Source organism: Orycteropus afer, unplaced genomic scaffold (assembly GCF_000298275.1).
Source record: "Orycteropus afer afer isolate SDZICR_OR568_19922 unplaced genomic scaffold, OryAfe1.0 scaffold00038, whole genome shotgun sequence".
Lineage (NCBI taxonomy): Eukaryota > Metazoa > Chordata > Mammalia > Tubulidentata > Orycteropodidae > Orycteropus > Orycteropus afer.
Genome location: NW_006921625.1, coordinates 3,087,891 through 3,101,732, shown reverse-complemented (window position 1 = coordinate 3,101,732; position 13,842 = coordinate 3,087,891). Strand labels below are relative to the sequence as shown.

Sequence of the window (13,842 nt, the reverse complement as noted above, 5' to 3'; positions counted from 1 at the left end):
TAAACGTGATATGCTGCCGACAAGCACAGGAGCAGAGGTGCTTACTGGGAGTGTACCCAGGACAAGGAACGAACAAAAAAATATCGCCCAGAAGCGTTTAAGGAAAAACCTCAACTGTACAAAGTGTCGTCTGAACACTTTTGCATCCACATGAAATGCAGGGAAGAAAAGGCCAAGTCAGAAGCCAGGGGGTGGTGGGTCACATGGCCTTGATGTCCCTGCCCCTGGTCACCAGGTCCCTGGCACCCGTTTTATTTCCCCATTCATTCTCCCCTCCTCAATAGATGCCCCGAGGGAGTGTGCACCTTGCAAAACACATCTGTCCTGTCTGTGCCTCCCAGCAGCCACATCCCCTGCATCTTAAGTCCTAGGAAACTTACAGGCATCTGGGGAGGAGTCCATCCCCACAGAGAATTGGGGGCATCCCCAACCCTCACCCCCATAACCGAAGACCAAGCCAGCTTTGCTGGCAGGGTTTGAAATACAAGTGTGCCCCTCCCCCACTGCGCTTAAATAACCTACTGCAACTGGCAGGACTTTTTGGGGGGTGGGGGGCCCTGAAGGGCACCTCTGCCCGCCCCACGTGTGCGCGGCAGCAGGCCTTGGCTGCTGGCCGTAATCAAATCCCACACGTGTGCTGCACATATGTCACCCTCAGGCCGGCCCAGACCTGGTGCTGAGCACCCCCTAACCCCCAGGTCGGCCACCTCGACACAAGCCTTCCATTTTAATGAAAACTTACATAAAAGGGGCGGCCAGGCGTTCTGTATGAAGCCATTGTTGGACTTGCTGCTCAGATGGCCGGCCCTGGAGTCAGGGCTGATGTCTCCCCCTTCAGAAATTCTTCATCACAAGGTCAAGTACGGGGAGCACCGGCAAGTTCTGTGGTGTGGGGGGTTTCCCAGCGTGGCACCCTGCCCCCCTCCGCTCTCTGGGCAGGGAGAGGGCTGGGGGCGGGGAGGCCGGGCGGCGCTGGAGTGCCTGTAGGGGCCCGGCCGCCTCCCCAGATGTGGAGGAGAGACACGCTGGAGCCGACCCCTTCCGTTCGCGGGGCCTGGGCTCCGAGGCCCGCGCGCCTGCCTTTCCGCACATGGTAAACTCATTTCCTAGCGAGCGATCGGGAAACGCGCGCTACCCCCTCCGCTGCTTTCCGCGCCCGCCCGCAGAGGACGAGAGCCGTCCCGCCGGCGGCAGGACTTGCAGGCCCGCGGTGCAGCGGGGGCATCTGCTGCGAGTTCTGCTTCTCAAGGGAACAGAAAATGAGTGGCTGGAAGCAAGTGCTCTAAGGGGTGCCCTCGCTGCCCCTGCGCCCGGTTCGGCCAAATTGTTTGCAAATTTAGGGCATTTCCATTCGGCCCCATACAGACTGGCCACTTTGGGAAAAACATTTACAAACCCCTCCACCACTTAACGAAGGCCAGTTTCCCTGAAGTCTAAGATGCTTATAAAACACAACAACAACAACAACTGAAAACCCTTACCCCGTAAAATTCCTCTGCTTATTTTTCTAAATCCTGGCTGTATTTTTAATTTAAAGCATGAATACCGCCAGCATAACGTCTCATTATACAGAGTTTGACCACAAACATTTTTGGGAGATTTGCTGCAAAGATAAACAAACAAGAGGGGCTTGTGTCCTGGCCAGGCACCCCCCTCAAGGGCGTCTTTTCTGCCAGTAGGAGCTCTGGAAGCTTTGCCAAGGGCAGGTTCAGCTCCTGCGTGTTCGCTTCCCAAACCTCCGCTTGTCACTCACTCACTGGCATCCGTGTGGACAATTTCCATCATTAGGGCTGGGACTTTTTATCTCCTCCACCATGTCTCCCATTGCCACCGCGAGTTTGAATTCTGATACATTATTCAGCGTCTTTGAAAAGTACCCGAACATTACAGCATCCGGGGGAGCCCCCTCGGTCCCTCTCACGGAGATCATTGCGCCCCTGCTTTGCCTCCTAAATGCCCCGCCACCGGCCGAGGCCAGCCTCGCCTGCCTTCCCTCGGCGTCACTGCAAGGCCCCCAGCCAGAGCCAATTAGCTCGTGGTGCACACACAGTAATTACTGGCTTCCTGTAAGCATGCGTAACAGAACCCCGAGTTTGGAAGCTTTTCCATAAGGTAATCCAATTCTTCTAAGGCATCGTAACACAATTACAGGCACTGGCAATAGCTTTGCTTTTCACCTGATAAGGCTGCCGCAGAAGAGGCATGGTTTGCGTCAACAAACCTCGCAGAGTATAGCTTCTGACAGCCCTGCTCCCAGCCCCTCCCTCCGCCCCCCTGCATCTCCGTTCTGGCGGCCTTGGCAGGGGCAGCAGCTGAGAGCCGCTAAGAAGCCTGAGCACAGTGCCTCTGAGGGCCGTCTCCCTTGCCCAGCAGACAGGATCAGAGTTGTTTAACAGTGTGGCGGGAGTCATTATTGGTGTGTGGTTCCTTTCAAAACCCGCACTTGATCGGGTCTGGTCCCCAAGTCCTGACCCAGGCCAGGCGGTCATAATGTCTGCGGAGCTCCGGGGCCGCCTCTGTGTGCCCTGGGCCTGGACCAGGGCCGGGCGGCCCCGGACTCTGCAGCCCCAGCCCCGCCCACCAGGCGGGCGTCCTGTGCCGGACACAGGCACACTGCCCGTGTGTGATGGAGCTGCCCCTCTGGGCGGCCTGGGGAAGGGCACAAACACAGCACGTAGGGCCTGCTTGCCTGTCCTCCTACTTCCTAAGTGAAGGCATTCCACTGTCCCCAAGAACACAGCCCGTCATCCTCTGCTCATTTCCAGAAGTTGGCGAAAAATATTGTAAGGGATGAATGAGCATGTTGAACTTTTTGCCTCTCCCCGCTGGCGTGCCAGTGAATAAAACCGTCACTCACACCTGAACCCGTGAAGCCAGACCGCTCTGTGCCAGCCAGAGCCAGACGCTTTGTCGTCACAGCGTCATCAAAAGTGCACTCTAATACGGCCACAGTGCCCTCCACTGCAGCCCCAGGGTCCTAAACCAGACCTCGAGCCAAAGAGCCTCTCAACGTGGGCAACCGAAGCCAAGGAGGACACATGAGCAGGAGCCCCGCCGGACGCCCGTGATAGTCGCATCTTTAAGAAAACTGAGGAGGAGAAACTGACACCAAACCGGACTGTCTCGGCGGCACCGCGCAGGTGAAATGACAAGTCATCACTGGAGAAGTTAATAAACAGTCTCTAGTCTGCAGGTTACCAGATGCTACTGCACAGGACGCTGGATCCCTAAATGATGTGTAATTAAAATTATTCTTAAAATCCTCCTTGACAGGCCCTGGCTTAGCCAAAATGTAAATGACATTAAAGAAGACAATGAATTTAATTTTATTTAATGTCCCTTTTTGCAGATTCTCATTTACATAGCATTTTTAACAAACGCATTGACCTTATAAACGCTGGCATTTGTACAGCTTCTGCAGAGGTGGATTTAATCGCGGCTCGCAAAGCCGCTGCGGGGGGAGGCTTGAAGTCTCTGGTTGGAGATGGAGCAGGAATAAAACACTGGGACTGGTCAAATGTTTATCCTGCCTGCTTCAGAACACAACCTGACCAGAAGATGGAAGGGGCGAGGGAATAGGCCGACGCTGTTTGTGAGGCTGGGTACTAATCGTACATAATCGTTTGGAATATGGCTAATAAAAAATATAATGAGTGTTCAGCAAAATCGGCATTAGGCCCAAATTACACGATATTAATACTTGAACAGGTGCAGAAAGGCGCTTGAAATGAGGTAAATGAATAAAATGTCCCAAAGCACAACTGTGTGTGCTGACAAAAAGTCAATCCCATGAATAATTCAGTGAGCAGGACTGCCAGGAAAGGTCGGCTCTCTTTGACCTTTGTGACAGGAAGTGAAAGGAAACACTGTTGACTGAAAAAAAAAAGGGGAAGAAAATCTCCAATCAGTCCTGGGCTCCGTGGGCTCTGCAATCACTTTAAAGGTAGGAGCTTCAAACGTGTAAATGAATCCCAGTGAAGCTTTGCAGGGTTTGGGGGGCACCGAGCTAAAATGGGTGGCAGCAGCCCGTCCGACTCAACAACGTGAAATCGCGGATGAAAGGTTAAGTAAACACTATTTTCCTACAACCCAATGTCATTTATGTATAAAAATCTGAGGTCAGCCGAAAAGTATTTTAAGAGCCCACAGGGTTGAAATTTTGTAACAGCTGTTAAATATGACAAAACTTTTCCCCAAAAAACTAAAAGCTATTCCAAACTCTGTACGAAAGAAAATGGAATAAACAGATGTCTGGCTTCCAGACAGTAGAGTAGGACACACTTGGAATGATAAGTCTCTCCAACTCTATAGACTAATGCCCGATTTACTGGAGAGAGGGCCCAGCCTGCCACAGAGATGCCAGCGAGCAGGACGCCTGAGACCGTGCCATCTGGAACCGCCCCACCGAGCATGCTCCCAGAGCTGCACACAGCCACCGCGTGCGGCCGTGGCCTGGCCGGACAGTGCCCTCGCCCTGCTCGGGCCACCTCTGCCACCAGTCCATCTTTTCCCTTTGCCACAGTTGGACCCGCACCCTGGGGTCCACTCAGGCTGAGCCCGGTGAGGGGATAGGCGGGGATGCACCTTACCGGAACCATGCAGGGGTCCCACTGAGCCAGACTGGGATGGCACGAGGGACGGATGGGAGCCAAAGTGTGGTTTTGGTTTAGCAGTTCCACCGACATCCTGTAATCATTTACAGCCCTCGGAATGCGCGGGTGAAACAGGAGAGATTTATCTGTTCATAGTTGGGATATGCGGACAATGGGTGTTCCTAATGAACACCATCTGCTTTTGTGTTTTCCCAGAAAACATTATTCCACTAGGGAAAATGATACTCCCATCCTTTTCAGCACTGCCATAAAAAATATGTGTATGTATGTGTGCAGACAGAGATACACACATATATACATGAGCGTGGGTGTGCACACACATGTATACATGCACACATATGTACATGTATCCAGGTACATGTACACACAGACACACATGCACACTTGCATGCGCCCACATCAATGCACATATGCACACATATGCATGTGTACACATGTGGGTGTGAGCACAGATGTACACATGCACCCGCATATATGTGCACATGTACATATACGTGGTGCGTGCACATGTACGTAATCCCATGTGTGTACACGTGTGGTGCGTACATACGTGCATGCGTGCACCCCCACACGTGGGGGGTGCCCAAGCAAGCAAACACGTGTGTGTGCCTTCTCCTCCTTTCCGTTGGCTCTCTGCAGCTCAGAACCCCACATTGCCACAAACAGTTGTTGCCCCATCTTTCCTGAGCATGCTTTCTACCTTACAACAGTCTCTCTCGCCTTTAGCTCCTGACTTGTTACGTGATTTTAAACACACGGTAGTACAGTCATATCCATGGACCTCTAAAGCATGGTTTCTCAAGAAGGGTTTATGGGGTAAAGACGTTCACGGGAGGGAAGGCTTCCTAGCAGGTAAAGAGGGTGCTGTGACTCAGGGTTCCCTCACTTTGCCCCTCTTTTTTTGCTGTAAGTTTTTAATGTTCCTGGAAGATAGGGAAACTAAACTGGGTGATTGATGGACTCGAGGCGTCAGTCTACAGAAGGCGACTACGGGCAACAGCACCCGCTCCTTTCTCGTTCTGCTCACCTCCAGCAGCGCCACGACCCGCCGGAGGAAGAGCGGGAGTGGGCCTCACAGACGGCCCCACTGATCTCAATTCAGGCAGGAATTATTGGTTTCTATCCTCAGGACAAATACGCCTTATCTGGTCAAAACCTGCTAAACGTATCCAAAGGCCAAAAGGAGCCCGCGGAGCACGCTGTAGATAATTCTTTCTTAAGCCAACTAACCAAATGACGGCACAGCTGATGTGAAGCCGCAGACTGACTCACCGACGTGACGGGATGTTTCATTCTGCAATACTCAAGAGGAAACACCGCTCGGAAGTGCTCACGAGCAACTGATTTTAGGCAGTCCCACCCCACGCACACACGGACGCCCAGCCTCACGAAACCGAAACGCAGCTCAACTGCGAAGGACCACGACAGCCCAAAGGCGCGCCCCTCCTGCAGGTGTTTCTCTCTCAGAGCAACACAACGGGCCCCAGCCACCAGTGCATTCCTTCCCTTTTCCCCCAGAAACACGCCTGGAACAGGAGAGAGGCCAGAACCGCAGGCAGCTCACAGGGGCTTGCAGCAGGTAGCCGAACACTAACAGTATTTTGTCATTCCAAGTGACAGCTCTCTTAAGAACGGTATAAAGGTACATTCTATTTCATCACAGAAAGCGCTCCTTACCTGAAAATCCCTAACATGGAAGGTGATTAAAATTCCTAGAAAATGGTCCTATCTGTGAATCTGGAAGCCCGGCAGATTCTCCATCAATAATTAAGACCTCCAAAGCGGTCACGCCAGCCGTAAATGGAGCTCCCAGCCTCCTTATTCAAATAAACACGGTAAACCCATTAACCAAATGTTTTTACATTTCTCCCCTCCTCTCATGCTTCTAGAATATCAAACGATAGCTCTCTTCTTTTAGGTGGCAGGAGTATAGTGATCTGAGGCACAGGTTTTAATTCATCAAATATAAGAGAGCGTTCACGCAAACAAGAATTAAAGGGCATATTTCTGCATCTCTGGGGAAGATATTTGCCATCAGGTGATACAAAGTGAGCTATCAGAAGGTATTCAGTACCAACAGTCAATAGGCAACCGGATGGTCCACAAACGCAAAGCGAATCCAAAGAGCAAACGCAGCCTCTACAAATGCCATTCCAACGACACTGCTCCTTCACTGTCGTGGCAGCTAAGCCTCAAGACCGAAAAGCGAGACAGCCTTTCAAATCCATAAATATCACAGACCGAAGACAACTCAAGACACACTGTCACAGTTTTCCACCCAACATGTGCTGCCTTGTGCAGCGTCTTCCATTCAGACCAGGTTCCCACAGCCGCTCCCACACCCAGAGGCAATCAAAAAATAAAATAAACCCAGTTACAAGACAACAACCCAAGACTGTGTGATTTCCATGGCCACAACACTAAAGACAAATATAATTATATTGATTTTTGCAGTTTGAGTTCTATAAAGTGTTGAACTTGTTCTCCATCGCCTGAGTGACGGCCACAACTGGCCAACCCTATTTGATTACTAATAAGAGCACAGTGCCTTCTGTCAGATACCGAACATTCCCCACTAAGCAAACAGCTATCCCAGCTAGTTAAACATCAGCATTGCTCTCCACCGGAGGCGCATATTTCTTTAGGCTTAACTCGTGGACTTCTCCGGGTTTAATTTTTCAGGCACTGGACAGCAAAGTTCATGATCAAAAGATAACTGTGTAATGAAAGCTGCTGAAATCCAACCCCCCTTCAAAACAGTCTAACCCCATCCTTCCCAAATCTGGTGTCACGTGGACATGGCTAGCATGGACTCCACTCGGGTACCAACTTCAAAATGTGCACTCAATCACACGCCGAGCCGTTGGCTGCTGCCGTGGTTGGTACAAAGATCCCCTCCTCGCCCCCAGGTCACCAAAACCCAGGGGTAGCAGTGAGCCTTCCAGGGAGGACAGGGCTGTTTCTGTCATCTCCACCAAAGCAATGCCAAATCCACATCAGCCCTGTGCGGACTCATGATTAGTGTCTTAAAGGGATGCAACGTGGCCCAAGGAATATGATAAATAGCAAGATGAAAACCAGCAAACTTAAACAATGCATACAGCTAATCTGGTTCTGGAAATTAATGCTGGAAAATGTAACCGGCATGTGTAATTAGTTTCAATTATAACAACTTTGGTTTGTTAGTTACATATTTGCTACCTGACATAAAGCGACAGCCACAATTGGAAAAAAAATTAGGATACATTTTGCATCTAATTGAGAGCAGATTAAATTCACTCTCACATTGAGCAACGATTACAGCAGTGCACCACCCAAGTCTCAAGCTATCAGACGAGATAAAAATAATGCAAAAATGAAGGACTTGTTAGCAAATTAGCAAAAGGCATTTTCTGCCATATCTCTGGGTGTAAAGTCGGAAAGTCTCCAGGCAGAAAGCGCTCCTCACAGTGAGCACAGTGGCAGATGAAACTACTTCCCCTGACAACTCCGAGCAATTACCGAATCCCCACAGAGCGAGCCACCAGGTTTCCAAGTCAACCCACCTGTGCACGGAAGCACACACGGACAACAGACGCACAGAACGCAAGATGAGTCCAACTCAGACTCCGAGCTATGGAGCGACTGGGACCCAGCAAGGCAGGGCTTCCTTGCTGCTGCTGCTGCAGTTTTGTTTTGAAAAACAAAGAAGTCAGCCTTACCTGTCGATGATAACAGGGTCTGAGGGCGTCTCGTTTCTATTGCCACAACTTTTCTTGTCACAGCACCGGCTGCAGAGCAATGGTAAACAGTGGTTTTTAATCTGTGTGGCAACCTTTCAGGCCCTCCTTGCAGTTGGTTTGGCTTTTTGTGCTTTTTTTGGGTTTTGTTATGTTTTTGTTTTGGGTTTTTTTTTCCAGTCTGACAGCCAAGCAGTAAGAGTCAAGAATACAACTCCCCTGCAAAGGTAGTTAGTTAAGGCAAATTCAAATCCAGCAGGCCGGTGTGCTCTGCAGCTACACTTAGGTGGCAACTCTCTGTGGGAATGAGCCAAGTTGGACATATCTGTTCATACTAGTTGGTAACAGACCTACCATATAAATTGTGATGCTGAAATACGGAAAACACATTGTCGGTGTTTGTCTTTGCAGTGAACTGAGGAGAAGGGGAGGCAGGAGGCTTGGGAATAACTTTTCACAGCTTCAGCTTTTGTTTACCTCTAATTGTCAAGCTGTTATTTCTGGAAAAGATGCAAGATGCCACCTTCTTCAATATTTCTTTTGGGCATTTATTAATGATCAGCACAAAAGCACGCATGCATCCACCACAAACTCCTATTGTCCCTTCTTTAAGCCTACCTTAACTCCGTTATTGAAACTTTAATTAAAGCAGAAATGAAGCAAAAATGTTATGCTTCTTGCATTTTAAAAAAGCATACTTGTATAATGGTTACATGTCTAAATTAGCTAAATTAACACCATATGGTAGGCAAAGTATATAAAGCCTTTTAAAGCTGACAGCTAAAGTGATTAAAGAAAGTCTACAGTCTCCCACTTACAGCTTAAATCACATCTGTGCGCCTTCTATGTTAATTGCAGTACATGCAGAAGTGGATAATAAAGAAATTCCACTTTATTGGTTGTAATTTATATTTATTACCTGATATGAGAAAAAGTCAGCTTTTGTATATTAGTGCTGTAACAATATGTCTGCTCAGAAATGGCATTTGGACGACCGGCATCACAGCCAGGCGAAGGATGCCCCTCAGAGTACGGGCCCTGCTACTGTAGCCTGGGAGGCCGCTGCAAAGCGCCTCCTTGTTATTCCTTGCAACCATATCTCACATGCCACACATACAAAGTCAATGACGCATTTTTATTTGCCATGTAGGGGTGAAACTCTTGTGGTAGTTAGAAAAAAAAACAGGTGGGAAATAGCTCTTCTGACAGAGATCCCAACTAAGGCGCGCTACCTAACAACAACGTGCAGGATGCACCGCTGCTCTCGGGGAGAGGTGAGCTGACAGAGTCGCAGTGCAATTCTCACACAAGCGCGCTCGGTAATAAGTACAAAACAGTTTCCTTTTCATCAATAGCAGGCAGCCCAGCGGCCCTGATGCCGGCGCTTTGGAAGGGAGTGGTAACACGAGGCCTCTGCTTCCTGCCTCCTCCAGCGTCTAGGACAGACGCATCACCTAGGACCCTTCTGCATTTTTTGATCACACTGCAGCGACACGGCCAACACACGAATCCGCTCTGCCGAGCAGCCAGTCGCGGTCCCGTCGCCACCGGGGGGGAAATCGGGCGGAGGCTCCTGGCTCGGGCCGATTGCATTTCAATCGATGCTCGCGATGGGCGGGTGGCGGCGCCTGGACGCCGCGGCCTTTGTGGACGCAGCTGGCGCCAAGGCCCCGCGCCCCCGCGCCCTGTCGCCCACGGGCCGGCGCTCACCTGCACATGATCTCGTGGGTCAGCAGCACGCGGCACATCTCCGGGTTTTTGTCCTGGCCCTCATAGACGATGGCCTGCGCGGGGCAAGAAGCAGAGGTGGGGGTTACACAGTGACCGGGCTTCGGGCGCCAAGGGGTCGGGGGCGCTCGGCCCGACCTGCGGCAGGTGCACGGGCCAGCCAGGCCAGGCGCCGCGCCCCACCCGGGCCACCCTCCCGGCGAGGTCACCGGTGGCGCTGCCGGGGCCCGGGTGCGGAGCTGGGCCCTGCGGCTCCCTCCCCCGGTCGCCCGCCAGGCCCGCTGCTCGCGCCCCAGGGCCTCGGTCGCCGCGGGGAGGGCAGGGCCTAGGAAGGCAGAGGGCGACGCAGGAGCCGGGCGCCCGGGGCGCATTCCCCGCCTTTGTCTACCCCGAGTTTCAAGCCGCGTTCTGCCCGAGACCGATCAGAAGGCGCTGCAGCTGCAGAGGCTGGGAGCCCGGCCGCGGGTGGCGGCGGCCCTGCCCTGCGCTCTGGGCTCGGCCCGGCGGCCGCGCCCGCGCTCCAGCCCCAGGATCCGCCCGGAGCCCGGGCCGCCGGGCCCGCAGGAGGCCGCGCCAGGGGCGCCGAGCCGCGCGGCCACGTGCTCCTCGCCGGCTGATATTTGGGAAGAAAGTGCTATCGGCCGGTCTGTTGTTTATTTTGAAACTGCTCGGAATTTTTCTCGGGTAAAAAGCAGTGTCTGCGCGCACGCTCGGGTGGGCTTTGAGCAGGGGCTCCGCCAGATGGTGCGGAGCTCTCCGTGCGCTCGGGGCCGGGCCGAGCCGGCCGCCGGCGAAACGCGAGCCGCGGGGCGGCGGGGCCCAGACCCGCGGGAGGGGGAGGGGAAGCCCCGCGCCGTCGCCGTCCCCGTCCCCGCTGGACAGGGTCCGGCCGCTCCTCCCAACCTCGCCGGGCCCGGGGGCCGCTTCCCTCCCTTCCCGGCGGCTCACAAAGCCTTTCTCTCAAAGGCCGGGCGGCGCTCCGGGGACAAACGCCGGGTCCCCCGCGAGCCGCTCGCGCCCAGCCTCCCACCCGGACTCCGCCCGGAACCACAGAACGGCTGGATGTCACCGGCGGCCAACGAGCTGCCTGCGGCTGGCTGCGGGGCGCGCAGCGGCGGCGACACGGGTGCTTCCCAGAGCCGCGGCTGCTCGCGGACGGATCCCCGGATTGATACGTGATTTATTTTTTTATTTTGTAGCACAAACAGAAATCCATAAACTGTCGGTTCAGCGCCATTGACTCTTTGATCAGTTACTGGGCTCTTTCTTTCTTTCTTTTTTTCTTTCCCCGTCACCGGCAGGAGATTAAATGCCTTTCTTTTCAGCCCTGTTTATACTGCCAGGGTACCGGGCCACATGAACAATAAAAGTGTACTTAAAGCGGAGCCTCCTCCCTCCCCAAGCAACTACAGGGCAACTTGGCGCTGCCCACAGAAACCTCTTCATGACACTACCGCGGTTTCCGAAAACGTTTAGCCATTACATACAAAGGAAATAAAACCCTCAGGTCAAGAAGGGGCCCAAGGTCCAGAGGCTTCACTGAACCAACTCACAGGGCGGAAGGGCACACTGCTCGCTTTGTCAGAAAGCCCGCAGTGTACCTGCCCTGCTCTAAGAAAAAAAAAAAAAAAAAAAAACACCGTTGCACAAAAATCTAACCCGACTGCGGCTAAGGGAGGGCAAACTTTGTTTTAGGCGAATAAAACCCAAGAAGTAATTGCGTGCAGAGAGTGGGAGGCGCGCGCGGGGCAGGAAGCCGCAGGGGTTCTTCTTCACCGGGCTTGGACTTCTGGAACTTAGCACCGAAAATGAAGGCACTACTACTTTCATGTCCAAGCCTGCAGTCCAGCTTGGAAGGGATTTTAAATCAACCTGCGCCCAGTGGGTTTCGTTTACACATTGGACTCGGCCCTCTAGAAACAGTCTATTTTCAGAAAATGGGAGGAGGACCTCTTTAAAACAACACAACAACACCCACAGCCTGCAGCCAGGGAGACTGCAGGATGCCCAAAAGGAAGGAGGGCTTTGCTGCACTTAATCACATTACTGATAGTCAACAGTTAGCATCTGAGAGTTGACCACGACAGGTTAAATAATTTAATAAGGAACTGCTTGTAATTGTGTTATTTACAAGGTATGACAGGGGGGCGCGGGGCAGGCGGGGCTCGGGAGCACTGGACAGGTCTGGATGACCCCTGGAGCTGGGAGTTTGAATTATGGAGATGGGGGCTGAGAGGTGAAGATGGACTAGGGAACAAGGTGACTTTTCACCCCAACACATTTCACTTTTAAATCCAAATAAACGTCTCATGTTACTGGATCATCATGCTGCAAAGGGGAAAAAGTGAGCTGATCAAGCCCCACTCAACGAGCTTGAGAGAGGAGTTGGTTGCTTTTGTTATACTTCCAAAAAAAAAAAAAAAAATCAATGAAATGCTTCCAAGCACAGAGAGAAACCTTGAAAGATAAACAAGGGGATGGAACAATCGGGAACCGTTTCTGTCAAATATTAATTACTAAAATTGATTACGACAGAATTTGATTCCAATCACAAGCCTTTTAATAAAGCATATATGTCCTCTTCTAATGACAACGTAAACTCTTTCACCAATCACTTCGTTTATCCCAATAAATACTGACTTCGAATTAGCATGTCAAGAAAGTGAAAAGAAAAACAAATCCGGGAGCCCCATTTGTCACTTGGGGACCCCTGGACAACCCCAGCTCAGCAGCCAAACGCAAGGCAAAGGCGAAAGCTTGCTCACCTGTTTGGTCATTGAGTCGATGAGGCGAACATACAGGTCCTGCTCGGTTCGAACTCCTGCAGAGAAACACACAAAGGCTCATCAGGCACTGGGCCTTGAGCCGGACGAGCCAGAGCCCGGAGGCGGCTCAACTCCAGGAGTGCGGCACAACTTCGGGGAAGCCTTTAAAAGGCCAGAGACCCCCAGCACTCCACACTCGGGCTCCCCCCCCCCCTTTAATTAAGAACCTTAAGACTCTCAGGGTTTTCACTGAAAGATGCAAGGAATTTGGCCTGGCAGCACCCCGGAGAGCAGGCCTGCTTGCTGCGCGCGCCCTTGTGTTCCTTTATTTTTAGAACACAGGAGGCCCAAATGGAGGGCAGTCTGAACTCTTTGCAAAGTCTCTGGAGGGTCTGTTTGAAACTCGTGCACCGGAAGTAAGTTGTGCTCGGTTTATGGAGCTACCCCCCGTCCCAATAATTAACATTAATTTGCAAAATTTAAACAAGTCACTTAAAAGTGATGTTTGGCTGGAGCGCATATCGATCCCTCCCGACTTTCTACCACCGAGAGCCCCCCTGTTAATCACGGGAAGTGGCATCGACTTATTGATCGCGGGTGTTTTGTTTTCCTTTCTATGCCAGGAGAAGGTTTCGAGTTTACGTCCACGTCATTTTCCTCTCCGAAGCTGTGGGTCCTCTAACCGTCTCGCGGCAGGCAGGCCGGCGGCCGCGGGGCGGGCGGCAGGCGCTTACCGTTGCTGTAGAGCAGCTGCAGTTTGTAGTGGATGCCGTTGTTGGTTTTCTCGTTGTTCGGCTCCTGAAAGTAACGATAAATAAGTGCATTTAGTGTGACCGGGGGCAGGCGCGGCCACCGCGCTCCATGCCTGTGCACGGCGGAGGCCCCTCGGCCTCGCACGGGGCGGGATCCCAGCTCGGAGCAGCGCGGTGATGTCACCGTCCTGGTGGAAGTCCGGCGTGCTCCTCGCCTCCACCAAGTCCGAGGGCGCCCAGAAGTCGCCGAGCCCTGGCGGGGCCC

General features: G+C 52.4%; 1 protein-coding gene across 1 annotated transcript in view; it reads right to left on the bottom strand.

Moving 5' to 3' along the window:
* Window positions 1-13,620, bottom strand: part of EBF3 (EBF transcription factor 3) — a 145,612-nt gene extending 131,992 nt beyond the window's left edge. Inside the window, exons 1-4 of the mRNA XM_042780416.1 lie at window positions 13,560-13,620; window positions 12,826-12,881; window positions 10,043-10,116; window positions 8,315-8,383 (exon numbers count right to left, since the gene is read on the bottom strand). Coding sequence (XP_042636350.1) covers window positions 8,315-8,383; window positions 10,043-10,116; window positions 12,826-12,837 — 155 coding nt within the window. The 5' untranslated portion in view covers window positions 12,838-12,881; window positions 13,560-13,620. The remainder of the gene's footprint in view (window positions 1-8,314; window positions 8,384-10,042; window positions 10,117-12,825; window positions 12,882-13,559) is intronic.
* Window positions 13,621-13,842: the final 222 nt, after the last annotated feature.